This window comes from Bos indicus x Bos taurus, chromosome 24, assembly GCF_003369695.1.
Source record: "Bos indicus x Bos taurus breed Angus x Brahman F1 hybrid chromosome 24, Bos_hybrid_MaternalHap_v2.0, whole genome shotgun sequence".
Taxonomy (NCBI): domain Eukaryota; kingdom Metazoa; phylum Chordata; class Mammalia; order Artiodactyla; family Bovidae; genus Bos; species Bos indicus x Bos taurus.
The window spans coordinates 57,646,397-57,668,674 of NC_040099.1; the positions used below are offsets into that span (position 1 = coordinate 57,646,397).

Here is a 22,278-nt window from a genome sequence, read left to right on the forward strand (position 1 = left end):
TTTTAGTTAATATTTGCTAAGTTGCTTCAGTCGTGTCCGACTCTTTGCGACTCCATGGACCGTAGTGCGCCGAGAGGCTCCTCTGTTCGTGGGATTCTCCAGGTGAGAATAGTGCAGCGAGTTGCCATCTCCTTCTCTAAGGAATCTTCCCCACCCAGGGATTGAACCCGGGCCTCCTGCATTGCAGACAGCTTCTTTACCAACTGAGCCAAACGCACCGTCACAAATCCCGAGTGACTGGGCACCTGTTTGTTTCCCCCTTTACCACTGAAACAGTGGTAGAGGTGCCATCGACCAGTCTCGCTGACACTGACTCATTTGGGAGAAAGAACCACTTCTCTCCAGCTTGGCCAGAAGGGAATCTTTTCTCTGGCATCCCCCTCTGCTGTATTTAATTCTCATTTTTTCAGCTTGCCTTAGCTGTTTTGATTTTTTTGTGCATCGGAGTGAAACATGTAATGGATTATTCATTTGTTCAGGATTTTTCATCAAAAGCAGTGTGCAGCACCATAAATAAAGGGAATAGAGAAAAAATCATGTCTCCATGTTAACTTTGGGGGGACTAAGAATTTTTATGCCTTTTTAAAAATTAAATGAAAATCAAGATCAAGTTATAAATCCTTGAAGAAACAGGGGTTTATAATTGAAATTCCAGCAGATTGTTTGCCAGAAAGTGTGAATAAATGGCTGTACTTTAGTTGTGCATTTTTGATTGGTTGTTTTTAACTAGCCAGTATCAGAGGGGCCTATTGTTCTGTTCTAACCCTGAAATACTAAGCTGTTTATCTTTGGGGGTCAGGATGGGGAACTGGGCAGCTTTTGGAAAATCCAGAAATAATTCTTTCTAAAACATTTTTTTAACGTGAAATAGATTTGAACTAATAAGCCTTTTTATTTCTTTTCAATATTTTCAGATAGCAAAATTACTCAGTGGGAAGACCCAAGACTGCAGAACCCAGCTATTACTGGTCCGGTCAGTATTCTAAAGTTCTGACTCTTCAGTGTATTTTGGTTGCATCTAAGCACATATTTCTTGTGTATTCCTGCCTCCCTCGGTACCAAGGGCCTGACTGGTGTCCTTGGGAAATTTAACATCACTCCCATCTCCTCCTTCCTGGAATTGCTGCATTTGCCTGTTCATAGAGCTTTCAATGTAAAGGAAGAGAACATGACTTGCTAGCGGTAACAAAACTAAGCATTCTCTTTTGTGTTTTATAGGAGGGTAGATTAAAATACAACAACCAAAATGTCCTCCCTTCCTTTTTATATGAAGCAAAACCTGGTCCTGGATTTGTAGAGTTTTGACATTTCTTGAGGCCACAGGTAGTATATGCATGCTAACAAATTTAAATTGGATTCTGAATCTCTTCCGGCTCTAAAAATCTGCAGAGGTTTGGTGAGATTGTAGCTGAGCTCCAGAGCTGGTAGAGTTAAGAATCCTTACCTCTGCTGACCCACTAATAGCCCCCTCACGTATGTTCATCAGGCAGATAGTCTGCCTGTCATTCAGCAGTTAAAAAGTACCTGTTCAGACACCTGGGCGGAGCCTGGAATAGGCCACAGTGGTCACAGAGAATGCACCAGTCTTCTGTCAGTGGTTACATACGTACAGGGAGGGACTGTTGAAATTGTAGGAACCACGCTGGAGTCAGCAGAAGATTACAAACTGGAGGATCTTTTAAAAACTAGAAGAGCTAAAGGAAGTAAAGTTTGTTACATTGAGTGCTGAGCTAAGAGACCAAGAGGTGTATTTCAAATACCAGTTTTGAGGACGTCACTGGTGGCCAGTTGTTTAAGGATTCACCTTCAGTACGGAGGGTGCAGGGTCAGCCCGTGGTTGGGGAGCTGAGATCCCATGTGGCTTCGAGACCAAACAACCAAAACATATAACAAATTCAATAAAAACTTTTTAAATGGTCCACATCAAAAAAATCTTTTTAATACTAATTTTGTGACTTTAATCTGATTCATTCCAAATCATGTTTTGAATTCTATGTCCATTTGAAAACTTAGATGATAATACGGGGCAAATGCACCTTGATGCCTGACTTCCCTTTAGCTACTTGTTGGATTTGTTCAGCTGCTTTGCTGCTGGTTAATGCAAAATGCCTAATAATACCTGTGTCAAAACAGACATCAGCTACTCTTCATGTAGTCTAACAAATACCTGCCTTACTGCCATGGTTCCTTTTGATATATTCACAGTCACAATAAGTCAGAGTAGTATTTTCCCTTCTCCATCATGAGAAACAAGGAAAATTCAAGAAACGGTGCTGTTTTTCAAGCAGAGGACTTTTGAATAATTCTGAAGCCTTTTCAAGTATCTATCAATTACTGATCATCTGTCTTCATGCAACTTTGTTAGTTTTTATTCATTACTATTGGAAATTATTTAGCATCATAAATCCAGATAGATTTACTATGAGGGAAGATCTTTGTTTCTTTATTTTCTAATAAAAGACATTTGTTTACTCTTTAATTATAGGTAGTGGTATCTCTCCCAGTGAGAGCATGTTTTTTTAGGTAATCATCACCTTAGTGTAGATAAGTCATTTTTGTTTTAATTCAGTTCTAAATTTTTGGGAATTTCCACAATGATTTCTTTTTGTCCTTAGCTTATAAGTTATTTAGAATAAACTTTTTAGTTTCTAAGAGTTTGGGAGGGTTTTTACCTCTTTCTTACTAATTATGGTCAGAGAATATTGTCTGGGGAATATTGTTAGATATCTGAAACTTCTTTGGAAGCTTGACCATTTTTTGTTACTGCTCTTTTTGTATTTCAAAAGAATGTATATTCTGTCTTTCCTGGGTATAGAGTTCTTTATATGCCTGTTAGATCAAGTCTGTAGTGTTCAAAGTATCCATTTCCATCATGACTTTTTTCCTGGCTTTTCAAGTGTAATCAAGTCAGTTTGGGTCAGAATCTCTCATGACGATTGTGGCTTCGTCAGTCACTGTGTTCACTCTGCTTCTCTAGTATTTGCTTAATATATCTTTTCTGTCTCTTAACTTTTCTGTCTCTTGTTACTTTCTGCTGGACTGATAGAATAGTCTTTATTTTCTCTCATTTTCTATACTTGGAAGTTGTATTCTCTATTTCTATTCTTTTGGTGCTCACATTAAAACTTTTAACCAACATACTTGACTTAATGTCAAAATTAATCTCTGTCTCTCTTCCTGGATAATATACAACTCTGGGGAACTTTCGTGCTGTTCTCCTAAAAAGAAATAATGCAAATGAACTTACTTACAAAACAAAAGCAGACTCACAGACTTAGCGAACAAACTAAGATATAGTTAGGGAGTTTGGAATGGACATATACACACTGCTGTATTTAAAATGGATAACCAACTCGGACCTACTATATAACACAGGGAACTCTGCTCAGTGTTTTGTGGCAGACTGAAAGGGAGGAGAGGTTGGGGGGAAGTGGATTCTTGTATATGTATGGCTGAGTCCCTGTGCTATTCACCTAAAACTATCAAAGCATTGTTAATCAGCTATACCTTAATATAAAATAAAATATAAAATAAAAAAAATTTTTTAAGTGCTGTTCTTCTCAGTCCCACATTCCATTGTTCAAAGGAATTTTAAAACTACTTTATCTTCAAACTTGCCAAATGAAAGTGAAAATCACTCAGTCTGTCCAACTCTTTGTGACCCCCTGGACTATACAGTCCATGGAATTCTCCAGGCCAGAATACTGGAGTGGGTAGCTGTTCCCTTCTCCAGGAGATCTTCCCAACCCAGGGATCAAACCCAGGTCTCCCACATTGCAGGCGGATTCTTTACCAGCTGAGCTACCAGGGAAGCACCAAAAACTTGCCAAATAATCGTTAACATTTTCTTTTTCTTTTTTTTTTTAACTGTCAATGTTTGTTTAATTTACTTATATGTAATCAAATTTCTTTGTCTACCCTTGGTTCTTGCATTTACTTTTTTCCAGGTTAAGTTTTCTCCTTAATGAAGTTTAACTTCTAGTTCATGATTCTAAAACTGTAGCCTATAGATCAACAGAGTCAGAACCATTCAGAAACTTATTAGAAATGCACATTTTGAGGTCCTAACCCAGACCTACTGAAAATCAGCAACTTTGGTGTGGGCCCTGCAGTCTATATTTTAACCCCACCCCCCGCCCCGCAAGGATTCTGATGCCCTCCCAAGTTTGAGAACCTCTGCTCGGTCAGCAATTTCAGTGAGAGTGTGAGAGAAGGGGCTTACCTACCTGTCTGTCAAATGATAGTTTAGCTGACTGCAGGGTTCTTGCTCAACAGTTACTTTCCTTCAGTACTTTGAAGTTGTTTTTTTCCTCTTCCAGCCTCCATAACTGATGATGAGAAGTTTGTTGTCAATCTGATTGTCATTTTTTGATGAGTAAATCTCTCTTTTCTCCAGTGATTTTTAATTTTTCTCTGTCTTTAACTTTCTACAATTTTACTATCATGAATGTAAGTGTACGTTTGTTTTTATTTATTCTACTTTGGATTTATCATGATTCTTCCTCGTGGGGATTGCATCTTTCCTTTATCTGGGAAAGTTCCCCACAGTTATTCCTTTGCACGTTGCACCTGTTCCATTTTTATTATCTGTGTCAGTAACTCATACCAGGTATTTGATTCAATTTCATATTCTGTCTTATTTCTGAGCTTGTCTATCTTCTGTCTGTCTTATTGCCATACTGCAGGCTCAGCTCTCCCAGTTAATTACCTTTTAAGCTTTTTATCATCTACTCTCTATCAGTTCATTATGTCTATTATTTCAGTGACTGAGTTAATTGCTCAAAGTTCTCTTTGATCTTTTAAAATTTGCTTGCCCTTTTTAGTTACTGTTATTCTGTCCTGTTCTTTGCTTTTATTTATTTTTCTACCCATACTTGCAGCTTTTAAATCACTCTTGAATACTTATCTCATAGCCTCTTTTATATTTATTGTTACCTCTGGTCTTAGTGGGATTAAATCTCCCACTCGTCTGTAAACTCTCCTCAGTGGTAGGTGATTGTCAAGTTCAGTGTCTAATTTTTGTTTTTAAGTGCATATGTACTCATTTTTTTTTATCTTATGGGTCTTTCATATGTCCTGAACTGTACTAACTGTTTACTGTTTAGTTTATATTTATGCACCCTTAGTTACTATAACTGTGGGTCTCATACTCACTCTGGTGTATAGGCTTGGAGTCTGAGTTTATTAGAGGTCTGGATTTGTTTATTATTTTTCTCCCAGTTATGATCCCAGACGGAAGGTAAGCTTCCTTGCAACTTCCCCAGGCCTGTGGGTAGAATTTTCTTGTATGCTTCTCGGATGAGGGTCTTGTGCAGGGAGCCGTGTTCTGATCCCCTGGGTCATACAGACTGTAGGCCATGTTCTGTGTGCCCATGTGAGGATTAAAAACTCAAGCCCAAGTGCCAAGGCTGGGTCCAAACCCCAGTTCTACAATTTTGAGTCTTTCTGCCTATCTGGTACCTAGAGTTTCTCTCTTTTTCCCAGGTTTTAAAAATGTCTACATACTGGGGGAGAAGGGACCCTTCTGTGACATTACTGTGATTCAGTATGCTCTTGGTATGCCAGGCGTCACCATTAAAGGCCCTGGAAATGTGAAGTGCTGTTCATACTTGCTTCTCTTAAGAGCACTATCTCATGCTTGTGTAACGCTTTGTACCTGTTCAAGAACTTTATATAACCAACTGCTTTGAAACTCACAGCAATCCCCTCAGGATGGTAGGGAAGTAGTTGTGATTCCCACTTTTTCAGACGCTACTTGTGTGGCTGAAAGTTAAAGCCCGCGTCAGAATCCAGGCCGGAGCCTCAGCTCTTCTGGCCCTACCAACGTCTCTGTGTCAGGCCCGGACCCTTCTCTGCCAGGAGCTCCAGGGTCAGTAGTGGACAATGATGCATGCAAATACTGAGAACCCACTTACACAGCGTCAGATTTTCATTTTCTTCAAAAAAGAAACCTTATTTAATAGAGGGTAGCTTTAATCAACGGATACCTTCATTATTTAAATAGGTTTATGTAAAAGTTATGTTGTGGATAAGAAAATAAGATGCCAGATTTTCACGAGAGAATAAATAAATTGGCCTGTCTGATACAAGAAATGTCATTCTCTTCAGAAATGTCATTCTCTTCTATCACAAAGATTGTTGGAATCTTTTTAGGAGAAGGATATAAAAAGCCATTATAAGAACGACCCCTAGAGAGAAAATATGAGTATTAGAGGAGGAGGTAGATTTCTTAGCTTTCGTGCATCATCTCCTCAAAAGAAGAAAGGCCAGAAATATCTCAGCACTGATTTCCACCCACAGCTAGTCAGCAGCTAGCAGATTATAAGCCAGACAGGGGCGGAGGTACCATGGGCTGGGGGCAACACTTTGAAATACATTCCTTGGGAAACTTGTCATTTAAGATACTGTCGGACTTGCATACACAGTGATGAATGTTCAAGCCTTTTTTCATTGTTTGCAGATGAGGAAACAAAAAATAATTACTGGGAATGACATATTTGGGGAAATGGAAGAGGCTTAAAATTTGACTAGTTGAGTCCTTCGACTTCACTGAGCAAGCATTCGAGAGTAGAGAGGTCATGTGACAGAGCTAGCTGGCAGGGAGTCTGTCCTACAAATCTGGGCTTCTGAAGCTGGCCGGAAACCATAAAAGGAAATCATTTTTTTTTTTCCAGGCTTAATTTTCTTCTATCACAGCTGATCATTCCTGAGAACCTCAGACAAATACTTTTCCTTTTGACACTTCACTGTCATGGTTTGTTCTCTCCTGTCACTCTCGTTTCTGCTCAGGTTTCTCTTTCCCAGAGCCGCCTTCCCCAACCACCTCATGTAAGAGGAATTCTGTCATTTGCCTGCCTTGCATTTACTTAGGTATTCATTTAGCTTTTATTGCCCGTTGCTCACAGTAGCTTCTAAAAAAGCTACAGAGCAAAAAGCATGATAATGTCTTTATTGGCTTATGTCAGACCATTGTATCCATTTCCTTATGTTGGTGGTTGTCCAGATGGTGATAAAATCTCTACCTTTTCTGGAATCAAAACTCATACATTATTTCATCAGACTAAACACCGTCCAAAATAAATATGATATATAGTCAAGTCTGATGTTCAGTGGAGAAGTAAACAAAGACTGGCTTAAAAACTAAAAATGAAGAACAAACCATAGGTGGTGTAGGTTGTCTTTGTTTTTTAATTGAAGTATGGTCGATCTGCAGTATTGCCAGTCTCCACAGTACGGCAGTGACGCAGTTATACACACGCTGAGTGTATGTATAAATATGTATGTATAGTTACATATATAAACTATGTATGATTTATACCAGGATATTGAATATAGTTCCCGTGCTTGTTGTTTATCGTTTCTGGGTGTAACAGTTTGCATCTCCCAACCCCAACCTCTAGTCTGTCTCTCTGCCTCTCCCCCTCGGCAGCCAGTTGTCTTCAAAATGCTCTTAAGACACATGAATGTAATGTCTTTGGTTCTTGAATTACAAGGCAGAATACTGACATGATCATGGTTTTCTGTGACGGCAGTTACTTATTTTTGTTTTGGCCTACTTATTGTCTGTGTGGTCATGTTTTTAGGCAGTACAAAGGGAAGAAACTCGTGCTCTTCATTTTCGCTTTTCCTGGTCAGGAATAAGTGTGGCCAAGGCATAAGGTCTGGAGTCTGGAAACCCTTTGCAAAAGATCGGTATATTTCATTAATGCAGTCCAAAATGATACCAGCAGAAGTATCCTTGCCCAGACTCACACTCTGCTCCAGAAAGCAAGGAGTTGTTCTGAGTGTCAGGCTGTCCAGTTTTGTCTGTGTGTATGCAAAAGCCAATCCTTTCTGCTTCAGAAAAAGAATTGTAAGCCTTTTCAACAGCTTGAAGTCAGGGCTCTCAGATACTACAAGCTACCTGACAATGTAACAAGTAGGGAATATTTGAATGACGATATAGAAATGATACTGCTTTACCTGAAGAGATCCCAGAATGAATAACGTTAGCTCAGTTACCGAGCTCACTTCTGTGTATCATCCCTCTGCTCCATAGATACAGCCTTCCAGATCTAAAGAGATCCTTGCCCACAACCACTAAATAATCAGCTCCTAAAATGAGGACGTTTCCAGCATGCTGTCTACTCAGTTTTTTATTCCTTGACAAGAGAATCAGTTCACTTGCCTTTCTGCTGTTAACTTTTTCTCCCAAATATTGTTAAAGCACAGTTAGTCTTTTCTAAATGACAGTGCAGCTCATTTGGAGTTGTGTGTTAATATATATGGTAGCCAATAACGTATCTAAACTACAATCCATAAAAAGATTACAATGCACCTTGATGCACATTCAGACAGAAGTCACATGGAAAGTCTATTTAGTTTATGTATAATATCTCTCAGACGTGGGGTTGCTCCTCCCAGCCACCGCCTCTGACCTTAGGCATGGGTTAGGTAAGTTAGGATATTCATGATGGTGTGATCACACACCTAGCCAGACATCCTGGAATGTGAAGTCAAGTGGGCCTTAGAAAGCATCACTATGAACAAAGCTAGTGAAAGTGATGGAATTCCAGTTGAGCTATTCCAAATCCTGAAAGATGATGCTGTGAAAGTGCTGCGCTCAATATGCCAGCAAATTTGGAAAATTCAGCAGTGGCCACAGGACTGGAAAAGGTCAGTTTTCATTCCAATCCCAAAGAAAGGCAATGCCAAAGAATGCTCAAACTACCGCACAATTGCACTCATCTCACACGCTAGTAACATAATACTTAAAATTCTCTAAGCCAGGCTTCAGCAATATGTGAACCGTGAACTTCCAGATGTTCAAGCTGGTTTTAGAAAAGGCAGAGGAACCAGAGATCAAATTGCCAACATCTGCTGGATCATGGAAAAAGCAAGAGAGTTCCAGAAAAACATCTATTTCTGCTTTTTTAACTATGCCAAAGCCTTTGACTGTGTGGATCACAATAAACTGTGGAAAATTCTTCAAGAGATGGGAATACCAGACCACCTGACCTGCCTCTTGAGAAATCTATATGCAGGTCAGGAAGCAATAGTTACAACTGGACATGGAACAACAGACTGGTTCCAAATAGGAAAAGGAGTATGTCAAGGCTGTATATTGTCACTCTGCTTATTTAACTTCTATGCAAAGTGCATCATGAGAAACTCTGGGCTGGAAGAAGCACAAGCTGGAATCAAGATTGCCGGGAAGAATATCAATAACCTCAGATATGCAGATGACACCACCCTTATGGCAGAAAGTGAAGAGGAACTCAAAAGCCTCTTGATGAAGGTGAAAGAGGAGAGTGAAAAAGTTGGCTTAAAGCTCAACATTCAGAAAACGAAGATCATGGCATCTGGTCCCATCACTTCATGGTAAATAAATGGGGAAACAGTGTCAGATTTTCTTTTTTTGGGCTCCAAAATCACTGCAGATGGTGATTGCAGCCATGAAATTAAAAGACGCTTACTCCTTGAAAGGAAAGCAGAGACATTACTTTGCCAACAAAGGTCTGCCTAGTCAAGGCTATGGTTTTTCCAGTGGTCATGTATGGATGTGAGAGTTGGACTGTGAAGAAAGCTGAGCACCGAAGAATTGATGCTTTTGAACTGTGATGTTGGAGAAGAGTCTTGAGAGTCCCTTGGACTGCAAGGAGATCCAACCAGTCAATTCTAAAGGAGATCAGCCCTGGGTATTCTTTGGAAGGAATGATGCTAAAGCTGAAACTCCAGCACTTTGGCCACCTCATGCGAAGAGTTGACTCATTGGAAAAGACTCTGATGCTGGGAGGGATTGGGGGCAAGAGGAGAAGGGGACGACAGAGGGTGAGATGGCTGGATGGCATCACCAATTCAATGGACATGAGTTTGACCGAATTCTGGGAGTTGGTGGTGGACAGGGAGGCCTGGCGTGCTGCAATTCATGGGGTCGCGAAGAGTCGGACACGACTGAGTGACTGGACTGAACTGATAATATCTCTAAGTGATTTCTTGAACATCCGTATTGTTTTCAGGGATGAAAGCCTCAGTCAGTGCTGAATGGTCTTAATCATTTCTAGAACTTCCCATGTGGTGTGTAGACATCATGTAAACTTCAGTGATCATATGAGGAGTGACAATTCTAAGGCTCACGATTCATGAAACTTTCTGAATGTCGGCTTCGTGTACGTAAAATTTCAATTGCATTGTTCATATTATCTATATGTATACATTTGTCTTCCAGGCTGTTCCTTACTCCAGAGAATTTAAGCAGAAATATGACTACTTTAGAAAGAAATTAAAGAAACCTGTGAGTACATGTCTTCCAAAAATGTTGCCTTAGTCATTCGTAAGTTACCAAAATTACTTAAGTGAGAACTTGTTTCTTACTTTTATGTCTATACCAAAAATGCTACTTTCCTTTTTTCACTGCACTTTAATCCACCTGGATCTCCGATCTGAATTTCCTTTTTTTTTTTTATTTTATTTTTAAACTTTACAATATTGTATCAGTTTTGCCACATATCGAAATGAATCCGCCACAGGTATACCCGCGTTCCCCATCCTGAACCCTCCTCCCTCCTCCCTCCCCATACCCTCCCTCTGGGTCGTCCCAGTGCACCAGCCCCAAGCATCCAGTATCGTGCATCGAACCTGGACTGGCGACTCGTTTCATACATGATATTATACATGTTTCAATGCCATTCTCCCAAATCTCCCCACCCTCTCCCTGTCCCACAGAGTCCATAAGACTGATCTATACATCAGTGTCTCTTTTGCTGTCTCGTACACCGGGTTATTGTTACCATCTTTCTAAGTGAATATTAACTTAGTATTATTGGGTTGGCCAAAAAGTTTCTTCGGGTGTTTCCATATCATCTTTCAGAAAAACATTTTGGCCAACTCAAAACATATTAAATCACCTGAAGGTAATTTTTTATGTAATACATAAAAAGAAATGATTTTATGAGATATACAATAATTCAGGACCAAGTGAAAAAATTTGGAGAAGCCTATGCAGTTGCTTATGGTTACCCTATTTAATAAAACCTTGGTTTTATTAAATATGAATTATAAATTTATAAATTATAAATGTTCAATTTATAATTATAAAAATGTTCAAGTCTGTCCCTTTAAATTCCAATATGTACAACATAAATATAATTTATAATATTCTGGCATATTAAGACCAAATGTCATTTTCAGAGTAAAACTTCTCACTGGGAAACCCATTAAGATTCTGGCAAAACCAAGAAATCTTGTAAGGCTTTTTGTAGGCAGTGTTTTAAATTATAATATTATATTTTCTACTGACATATCTCCCCAGATCCTTTAACACTGCGTTTTCTGTTTCACTTTGGTTTCACCTGTCTGGTGAGGATTTTCCCAGTCTTCTCCTCATTTTGTGCCTTCACTTTCTGGGGTGTTTTCGCACAGGTCACTGTTGATTGGCTTCGGCTCACTGGGAAAAGGGGTGTGTCTCCCACAGCTCAGATCTCCCTGTCTGCCTGTGCTTCCCGCCCGCCTGCCCCAGCCCGCTCCACTCCCTCAGTTATGCCCTCTCCCCACTCTGCTGTGGGTTAGGCACTGGGGATGCCTGGAACCCAGCCTCCGCCTCGGGGAGCTCCCCTAAGGGTTTTGTTCTCTTTTCCATCACCCCGAATCAAGGAGCTCCTGGAAAAAAAAAATTTAAGAAAAAGGAGCTCCTGGGTGCCTCCGTTTCAGAATGACTCAAATTTGAACCCGTGGAATTCCCGTGTTGCTTTGTGAGTCACCTGCGTTTCTTCTGAGGATAAGTGACGACTCTGAGGGCCCCACCCTGTCTCACTCTGGCACTTAAACTCCACGGTACCTTCTGCCTGGAAACCGACTCTGCAAATCCATTGTTAAAACAGAGCCGACCCGGGGCCTGCTTAGCCAGGAAGCAGTTATTCACAACTTCAGTCAAGTGCCTTTTAATTTTCACGTTTACCATTGAATAGCTGTGGCCCTTGGCCTGATCATGAGAGTCTGCCCACCCCCACCCTGGCAATAGAATTAGCTTCTAAGCATCGTGGACCCACGCCTGCAGCCGGAGCCCCTACCAGGGCTCAGAGTCATCCCAGCCTGGCTAGGTGGGGATTGTCTATGGGTTTTAATCATCTGGACTGAAGTCCCTTTCTTTGACTGAAACAATATAGAGCGCTGACCGTGTTTCAGTTGTCAGCGGGTGGATAAGGGCCCCTCAGTTGCTCATAAAAGCGGGACAGGATGATTTGTCTCTACTCAGCGTAGTTTCCTCCGCAGCACGTGTTGCTGACTCAGTGGATGACAGCTGCTCGTGGGTGCTGTGTGTCTCCTCCTGACGTAGGAGGCTTTCTGTCTGTGAAGAAAAATCTAGAAAGGGCAGAGTCCCAGTTGGAGCCATTTGTCCCTGATTGTTTATTCGAAGGCTGCCATCATTTCTGCTCGTTGTTTTTCTGTTAGGAAGTCAGGTGTGTATTTACTCTCTGACTGTGTGTCCGTTTTTTTGTTTTTGTTTTTTCCTTTAATTTAGGCGGATATTCCAAATAGGTTTGAAATGAAACTTCACAGAAATAACATATTTGAAGAGTCCTATCGGAGAATCATGTCTGTGAAAAGACCAGATGTCCTGAAAGCTAGGCTGTGGATTGAGTTTGAATCGGAGAAAGGTCTGGACTACGGGGGCGTGGCCAGAGAGTGGTTCTTCCTACTGTCCAAGGAGATGTTCAACCCTTACTACGGCCTCTTCGAGTACTCGGCAACGTAAGTGTCTGGAGTGCATTTCAGAATGTGTCCCCCACTGAGACAGGTTTATTCCTCATGAATAAATGTGAGAGATGAGATGATGGGAGAGTGGGCTTCCCTGGTAGCTCAGCTGGTAAAGGAGCTGCCTGCAATGCAAGAGAACCCGGTTTGATTCCTGGGTCAGGAAAATTCCCCTGGAGATGGAATGGGCTACCCATTCCAGTATTTTTGGGCTTCCCTGGTGGCTCAGACAGTAAAGAATCTGCCTGCAATGCGGGAGACCTGGGTTCAATCCCTTGGTTTGGAAGATCCCCTGCAGGAGGGTATGGCAACCCACTCCAGTATTCTTGCCTGGAGAATCCTCATGAACAGAGGAGCCTGATGGGCTACCGTTCATGGGGTTGTGAAGAGTCAGACATAACTGAGCAACAAAGCACACGATGAGAGAGTAAGCCGCTCCCTCGTTTGAGGGGAATGAACACTGCCGACCTCAACCCCGCCCACCCCCCTCCCGGACGCCTAGAACAGACTCTGGCTCCACACGGTGAAATACCGTACAATGTGAACACCCAAAAATAATTCTTCCCTTGTCTCTTGGGTTCATGTAATTGAAAATGTGTTGGGTACTTATCGTAAAGAACAGCACTGTTCATTTGTTATGCTAATTCAGGGAATTTGTCACTGTCACAATTCAGAAGGTCATTGTCTCATGAACAGGAATAGTTTTCTGACATTGTACTACTTAGAGGGAAATTGAGGATCCGTCCTTTAGGACCCAGAGGACTGTCCTGGGCCTGTGAGGTGAGGCCCTGCCTTCCCCTTGCATTAGGGTTTCACCACTGCCGGGCGTGAAGACTGAGGCTTTCTCGGGAATCAAGCCATGGCTGCGCACAAGGCCGCCCGTCTCATCCTCCAGGCTGTGGCTTCTTCAAAGCCTCAGGCTGGGCCCAGTCCCTCAGTAGGAGAGTCATCGACCTTGAGAAGCAGCCTGTGCTCTTTGGGGCCAAGACTTCTCCCACGTCTTCCCCCTGGTGCCAGTCTCCTGAGGGCTGTTTGAAAAGAGCAGCCTCGGTATTCTTCTCAGTGCTCTGGCCAAGAATTTCCCATTTTGTAAAACTGATAAAAGCCATGAAAAAGGAGAGGATCAGAGACCACACCCACACCTCACCCACATCCCAGAGTGGCCTCCAGAGGAGCCTGGCTGCAGACTCTCTTCCTTACCTAAGCACTCCTGTGGCGGGGAGTCCCTGTCGAGCCCCTGTGGTCTGTGCTGTTTCTCATCTTCCAAAGGTACTCGGCCGAACCGTAAGAAACTGACGTTTTTGTCAGTCAGCACAGTCAGATGTCCACAGTTCCTTAGGTTTACCTTAACGGGGCATGCGCACCAGCTCCAGTAGCTCTCCGTCCTTGGTCATGGAAAGAGGCTAACCTCTGAATAAACCCTGTTCTCTAGCTTTTTCACCTCATCTGTCTGAAAGCCTATTGACAGGCAGAGACAGAAAATTCAGATGCTTGCATTTCTTTTGCTATTGTTCTGTCGCTAAATCATGTCCAACTCCTTACAACCTCATGGACAAGCTCCCCTGTCCTTCACCATCTCCCAGAGTTTGCTCAAATTCACGGCCATTGAGTTGGTGATGCTGTCTAACTGTCTCATCCTCTATCACCCCCTTCTCCTTTTGGCTTCAATCTTTCCCGTCATCAGAGTCTTTTCTACTCAGTTGGCTCTCTGCATCAGGTGGCCAAAGTATTGGAGCGTCAGTCCTTCCAGTGACTATTCAGGTTTGATTTCCTTTAGGACTGATTGATTTGATTACATTTCTTTTTTCTCTCTTCCTCCCCAAAAGGGACAACTACACACTTCAGATCAATCCCAATTCAGGCCTCTGTAATGAAGATCATTTGTCCTATTTCACTTTCATTGGAAGAGTTGCTGGGCTGGCAGTATTTCATGGGAAACTTCTAGATGGTAAGTTATTTTTAAAAGTGTTGAAGGTAATAAGACAGTGTTCTCTGTGGTCTATCATGAGGTGTCTTACTCACATCATAGATTTTAAGCAGAAGAGTCTCACTGGTTCTCTGTAAATCAATGGATTCTTTTCTTAATGCTTTGCCCATAACGAAGGTGCTCCTTAAGACCGTGACTGCCCTTGGAGGCAGAACAGAGACGCAGCATGTCAGTGTCGGCCCCCTAGCCCCGTCTGGGGCCTCACCTTCTTCCCTCCCCCGACACCGATGGGGTTTGAGCCTCGTCTTAGGGCTACACTGAGCCCGAGGGGGCAGGAGCTGCTGCCAGGGGTGGGTGCCTGGGGAGACCTGGGGCGGGCTGAGGATGGGGGTTGAAGGTGGAGGAGGGGGACCGAGGTTCCCGCGTCCTGTTGAGAGGCGTGCAGCGCAGGCCGGCCTGGCACGGGTGTGGGGGGCCCCTGCGGAACCACAGGGGGTGTTCCTCACTGCTCTCGCCCTGCTCAGGCCCCCTCCTCCCCCAGAAGGCCGCACAGCCTCCTCCACGGTCTCCCACGCTCCCTTCTCACCCTGTCCTCCTCTCCCCACCACGGCGCCAGCGATGACACTGACACGCAGACAGGATTCCCTCCTGGCGTGTTGGTGACCCCTGGCCCCTGGGCAGCAGCCCAGACTCGGCAGTGCCTCGTGGGAGCGCTGTGTCCACTACCCAGTCCCTCCCAGCCTGCCAGCCAGGGCACCCTATGCCACTGTCCCGGCGAGCCCCTGCCTTGTCCCCCCCAGCCAGAAGTGCCTTTCTCGCCCCGGGCACACGCGCATTTGCACTGCAGGTTCCTGCCTGTGCTTGAAGCTCATTGGTCGTCTCACAGCAGCCTTTCTGGCCTCCACTCTCCGCTGGGCCATCCCTGTTAGTGTAACTGCCCCGCTTCCCCGTCCGCTCCCCACCCCCGTGCACACCAGCCCCGTGTCTGGCTGCAGAGAGCCCTCGATTCTTCTGCCCTGGTGTCTCGTTCACATGAAAGCGGGTTAGTTTTTAGTTCGTGCCCTGATGCACAGCATCATCAAAGATTTGAAACTAACCCAGTTTTCCCCACGTTTTAGGTTTCTTCATTCGACCGTTTTATAAAATGATGCTGGGAAAGCAGATAACTCTGAATGACATGGAATCTGTGGTGAGTAAACACTGGTTACTCCAGTGGACATCGTTAGCTGCTTGTGCTTTATAGAAAGGGAGTTGAGGCCATGTGCTAGTCACAGCGATTTTTACGGGCACGCTCGTTCAGTATGAGCACCAGGGAACATTTAGTTGTTCAAGAGGTTAATTGATCTCTGTAACTTTTTAAATAAGCAAATCATTGTTCACATTTCCTAGAGTCATGGTATTTCCGGTGGACACACACACAACTCAGTTACCTCTGCTTACCCAGGACTAGGTAGACCAAATTAAACCCAAGGGTCATCTAGAAACCTCATCATTGCCCATTGAAATTGAAATTGCTAATACCAAACAGGTTACAGGCGCGTCTGTCATCCCTTTGTTTTCCAACCTAAAAAAATGGCAGGGGACCAGGCCAAACAGTAGATAAGGGAAGAATATTTGAAGTCATCCTAGACATGGAAGAAGGGTAAATGACCACTACATTGCAGGAGAAGAATGAAAAATTAGACAGTAATTGCTGACTTTTGATGTGGGTTTTCATGTTGCATTCAACTTACTCATTTTTAATCTAGGCTCACCCTTTCAAAGCTGAAAGGATTTTCTGTAAAAGCAAAATCCGATGCTCTTTTCCCAGTGTCCTTTGCTTCTGTTTTTCTTTTAATTTACCTGTGACCCCACCGTTCACCTCCATGGGGGTGGGAGCCGGGGGAGTGTTTCCCTGGGGCCATCAGGAAGCATCTTTTTCCCTCAGCCTTGCCGCTGCACTGCCTGCACGTGATGTGGAGTTGGGTCCGTGAGCCGTGTACTCGTGGCCCACGGCACAGCCTCTGGGTATGGAGGGAGGGCAGAAGGCCAGCGTGCATGTGAGGCCACTCAGCTGGTTTTTCTGTGGGCCCGTAGCTCTGCGTATCCACCTTACCCATCTCAAGCTTCTCTTCAGCTCTCACCTTTAACTTAAGCTTTATGCTTTTGTTACTGTGCAATGAGGAAGCTAGGAGTACAGAAGTTTCTCTTCAAGTCTAAATTAATTTTATCCCCCACGGGGATAGTAGGCGCCCACATTCTCTTTTTCCTTCTTGGAGCCCAGGCTCTGGGGCCTGTGTTCTGAATTTTGCTCACAGTGACTTGCAGAGAGTGATAGAAGCCCAGGAAGCGGCACAGCTTGAAACCACCGGCGTTTAATTAGGGCTTTCTCTGTCCTTCCTACTTCCCTCTGATATTTTCGCTCTTAAAAGACAGGGAGTGTACTGAGCTCTACAGGCCCAGTTGTATGATTTCCTGACTGCCTTGCGGAGCAGGCCACTTCCCCTTCTCAGAGAATGGGATCCAACTACAACCCTCAGCAGGGGAGAGTTGGGTGGGGCAGAGCTGGAAACAAGATATCAGTAACTAGTGCATTTCTTGAGATTGTGAATGGAATTACACTGGAAGAACATAATCATTTAAAGAAGTCAAATGAGTGTTTGTTTTGAAAAAAATACTTTATTTTAATTTTTGTCTCAACTTTATAGGATAGCGAATATTACAACTCTTTGAAATGGATCTTAGAAAATGACCCAACTGAACTGGACCTTATGTTCTGCATTGATGAAGAGAACTTTGGGCAGGTATGTGTTGTAGGCGGCCACCCGCACTCGCCCTTGACTTTCAGAGTCTTTGCTTCTGCACAGGCTGCACCACAACTTTGCTGGACAGTTGAAAACGGCCACCAGGAGCTTCAGGTGTTCATCACCATCTCACTGTATCACCAGCGCCTTAGTGTCACGCCAGGAAGCTAATCCCAGTTACAGCTGCCTCTCTTCCTGCAAAAGAGAAGTTGCTCAGTCGTGTCCAACTCTTTGCGACACCATGGACTGTAGCCTACCAGGCTCCTCTGTCCATGAGATTCTCCAGGCAAGAGTACTGGAGTGGGTTGCCACACCCTCCTCCACGGGATCTTCCCAACCCAGGGATCGAACCCAGGTCTCCCGCATTGCAGGCAGATGCTTTACTGTCAGAACCACCAGGGAAGCCACAGAATTTCTCTTCCTGCAAAGTCAGAGAAATTCTAAGGCCTCTGGGGCATGAAGTAGTACCTGCTTCTCAGCTAAAGTAGATCTGAATGTGAATGTTGGCTCCCTGGTTTTAAAATTTAGATACAGTGTCCGTGTTTGCTTAGTGATATAAATATGTGACCGGGAAGAGGTGATGTCTGGGGACCTTGACTTTGTTCCCTCTGCTTTGATAGTTCCCTTGTCATGATGAAATTTGTCTTTGGGGGCTCAGCAGGCTCAGGGTTTTCTAACCTCCTTGCTTGGCACCTGTACTGTCCTTGTGGCTCAGTTAAGTTCTGTCTGACTCTTTGCAACCCCATGGATGCAGCACACCAGGCTTCCCTGTCCATCACCAACTCCCGGAGCTTACTCAAACTTGTGTCCATCAAGTCAGTAATGCCATCCAACCATCTCATCCTCTGTTGTCCCCTTCTCCTCCTGCCTTCAATCTTTCCCAGCATCAGGGTCTTTTCAAATGAGTCAGTTCTTCACATCAGGTGGCCAAAGCATTGGAGTTTCAGCTTCAGGATCAGTCCTTCTAATGAACATTCAGGACTGATTTCCTTTAGGATGGACTAGTTGGATCTCCTTGTAGTCCAAGGAACTCTAAGAGTTTTCTCCAACACCACAGTTCAAAAGCACCAATTCTTCGGCTCTCTGCCTTCTTTATGGTCCAACTGTCATATCCGTACAGGACTACTGAAAAAACCATAGCTCAGGCTATGTTAACTGTAAAGATTAATTTCAGAGATGAAAATTGCCTGCTTGGAATTCTCGTCATCACCCTGACGTTGTCTAGGGGATGTGTTACCTTTGATTCATTTGTCCCCTATGATAACACTGCTTGCAGGGCCAGGGAGGGTCTTCTCAAGATGTTATCCAGCCCCGGCTCCCGTCCTTTTACAAAAGTCCAGAGAGAGTTCCATCTCCCAGACCAGGCCTCATAGCCTTGACGTTCATGAGGTCAGGGAGCCCATTTTAAGGGTTGACTATGGAAGATGATGTTGGTTTGTTCTTTATTGCATCAGAGATTACTGAAAGTGTCCTCCACCGCCCCAAAAGTGTGTTCACATCTCTGTCTATTCATGATGCTGGGCTCAGTTTTATAAGTGAGGCGGGGAAATCAGGTCCCTGCCCTCTTGGGTTCATAGTCTTAGAAAAAAGAAGCTGATGCCGCTGGATAAAAAGGAGTTTCTGACAAAGAGGTGTGGGGGCAAAAACTATTCAGCGATAAGGTGATCACATAGATACCAGGATTAATGTTACATATGCTTGAGCCAAGAGCAGTCACGAGTGTGAGCCTGGGGGTGGGCGGGACTTGGGGAGTCTGTGTTTTCTTTCCTTCTTGGCTGGCAGAGTTGAGGCTCATAAAATTTCAAACGCCAGGGATGAGAGAGACCTTGTGATAAATGTAAACAATCAGTGATTCCTTTAAGAATCTCGTTTGCCCTCCCATCCTTTTTTTGCTGCATATTGTGCTTCGTGACCAAAACTCCTCACAGACGGTGGGCGCCGCCTGTCCCTGTGGGAGTCTTGTTGTGGGGAAGGGGGAGGGAGACCTTTTCTGCACACCCGCCCCCAACTAAGGTGTCCCATCCAGATTAGCAGTAGCCCCCCAAGGACTAAATGTAAATGGGTTCCTGCCCTTAATCTGCTTCCTTCTTCTGCTCCCCCTTCCCTTGAGCCCCTCCAAGTCACCCCTCCTCTCCCCCATCACCCCGCCCCATTCACCCCTCACCCTCCCTCCAGCCCCTCCCCCGTCACCCCTCCCCCCCTCACCCTTCCCGCTCTTCCCAGACCAGCTGCTTCTGTCAGCCCTATGACGTGGATGCTCCTCTGCCTGCTTCTTTTCTGCTCCTGACCCCAGCGCTCACCCACCGTGTGGTTCAGGTTCCACCCATCTCTGCACTGCTCACCCAGTCTGTTATCTCTGGTCCACACCCCTCCTCTCGTGTTCAGATTCCCCTTGGTCTCTTAAACCCCTCCTCCCTCCAGAAAGACCCGCAGGTCCCCAGACTGAACTAAAGCCACTTCCTCCTCCCAGCCCCACCCCCTGCGTCTGTCTGATCAGTGGCCCCACCCCCTCCACCTTGGCCTCTTCCCTCTTTCCTCCCACGTCCGGACCCTGCGTGCAGCTGGTCACCACATCCTCGTCGCTTCCCTCATCCACACCTCCCCTCGCTCAGGCCCCTGGTCCCCGCGTCGCGCCCTCTCCAGTCCTCTCCCTGATGCCCCCACACATGTGCTCCGGATGTGGTCACTGTGGAAAGCACACCTGGATGCGGAACCGTTCTGCTCAGCATCTCCTCCACTGGCCGTCCTGTGCCCTTCAGTGTGAGCCACGGCCTTCCCTGCACGGCGCACCTTTACCTTCCGTCCTGACACCTCCTTCCTCCCACCTTCACAGCCACGGGTGCCTGCCGTGCTGCCCCCCAAGATGCCCCTTGCCCTCCGCAGGCTACGTGGCACTGTCTCCTTGAAGCACCCCCCCACCTCTGGGGCCCTCCCCACACTGACCTCCAGCCACCACTGACCAGCTGCCTCCCCTGAGCCCTCAAGGTTCCTGGATTTCTCCAGGGCCCAGCGTGTAGTGATGCCTACTGCATGCTTAGTGAGCAAAGGACTGAACCGAACTTATCTCGTTTTTTTAACGTTAGAAGTAACGGAAGCTCCAAGTGTGAGAAAACAAAATGTAATTGGAATTGTGGTGACTTTTTATTAAGCTGGACCTTTTTTTTAAGGGTCTTGACTGCCAATTTTTAAAGGATAACACATGGCTCAGAGAAGGCAATGGCACCCCACTCCAGTACTCTTGCCTGGAAAATCCCATGGATGGAGGAGCCTGGTAGGCTCCAGTCCATGGGGTCACCAAGAGTCAGACATAACTGAGCAACTTCACTTTCACTTTTCACTTTTCATGCATTGGAGAAGGAAATGGCAACCACACCAGTGTTCTTGCCTTGAGAATCTCAGGGACGGGAAGCCTGGTGGGCTGCCATCTATGGGGTCACACAGGGTCGGACACGACTGAAGTGACTTAGCAGCAGCAACACATGGCTAATCATCCTGAAAGTATGTCTTCTTTGCATTTTTAACACATGGAGGGAGACGAAAGAGCCAAGAAGACTTAAAATCAGTCTTGGACTGTCAAATGCAAAAGGAAGGGTCTCATGTATATCCACTTACAGAGCTCCATCCATGCTCAGTCAAGTCGGTCTGTCTTATCTGACTCTGCAACCCTTTGGACTGTAGCCCTCCAGGCTCCTCTGTCCATGGGAGTCTCCAGGCAAGAATACTGGAGCGGGTTGCCATTTCCTTCTCCAGGTCATCTTCCCAACCCAGGGATCGAACCCATGTCTCCTCCGTCTGTTGCTTTACAGATGATTCTTCACTGTTGAGCCATCAGGGAAGCCCATAGGACTCCATACGACTAACTTAAATAACACAGTTCAGAAGGCATTACTGATGCCATGATTCGATGCAGATGCCCTGAGAGACCTTCCTCAGTTACAGTTAAATGTAACTGTTTCTACCTAACAAGCACAAACCAAACAGAAAATGTTTGCATTTTAAGTAGACTTCTGATAAAGGCGCTGATGATCGTCATAATTCATGTCAATTATTCATTACAGACAGTTCTCAAGCCTCCTCATTTAATGTGGATGTTTCTGACTTTGGCTTGAATCAGGTAGAGTAATGTGAGCAGAACAGACTGGCAAGATGAGTAAGATGATGATTAGGAGCCTGTTTGTGAAAGTACTGCCTTTCCTTTTGAGAGAGCTAAGCCTGATTAACAAGGAACTAGCATATCTATTTTGTATTCTGGAAAAAATACGAGTGAATTAAGCAGCTGCACCTAGCTCTCATCTCCCACATTCAGTCCCTCACCAGGCCCTGTTCGTTTTTACTCCCTGCTATTTGTCAGTTCTCTCTGTTTTCCCTGTCTGCCCCCTCACGAATACCTGAGGGTAAGCTACCATATACATATTATATGGCTTCCCTTCTGGCTCAGCTGGTAAAGAATCCTCCTGCAATGCGGGAGACCTGGGTTTGATGCCTGGGTTGGAAAGATCCCCTGGAGAAGGGAAAGGCGACCCACTCCAGTATTCTGGCCTGGAGAATTCCATGGCCTATATAGTCCATGGCGTCGCACATAATATATAGTGATATCTATTATATACATATATAAACCTTTATTCATTTCCCGGCTGAGCTGAGTCTCCGTCGCTGCTCGGGCTTTCTCCGGCCGCAGCGAGCAGGGCTGCCCTCTAGCTGTAGGGTGTGGGCTTCTCATCGCGGTGCCTCCTCTTGTTGTGGAGCACAGGTTCTAGGGCCCATGGGCTCAGCAGCTGCAGTCGCCGGGCTCTAGAGCACAAGCCCAGTAGCTGTAGCACACTGGCTTAGTTGATC

At 44.8% G+C, this 22,278-nt stretch overlaps 1 protein-coding gene across 10 annotated transcripts in view; it reads left to right on the forward strand.

The window, feature by feature from the left end:
• The window catches only part of NEDD4L (neural precursor cell expressed, developmentally down-regulated 4-like, E3 ubiquitin protein ligase), a 381,718-nt gene that overhangs the window by 333,373 nt on the left and 26,067 nt on the right, over positions 1-22,278 (forward strand). For all 10 annotated transcript variants that reach the window (XM_027525515.1, XM_027525516.1, XM_027525518.1 and 7 more), the window contains 6 exons: positions 915-973; positions 10,208-10,273; positions 12,500-12,729; positions 14,559-14,680; positions 15,778-15,848; positions 17,347-17,442. In XM_027525515.1, coding sequence (XP_027381316.1) covers positions 915-973; positions 10,208-10,273; positions 12,500-12,729; positions 14,559-14,680; positions 15,778-15,848; positions 17,347-17,442 — 644 coding nt within the window. The remainder of the gene's footprint in view (positions 1-914; positions 974-10,207; positions 10,274-12,499; positions 12,730-14,558; positions 14,681-15,777; positions 15,849-17,346; positions 17,443-22,278) is intronic.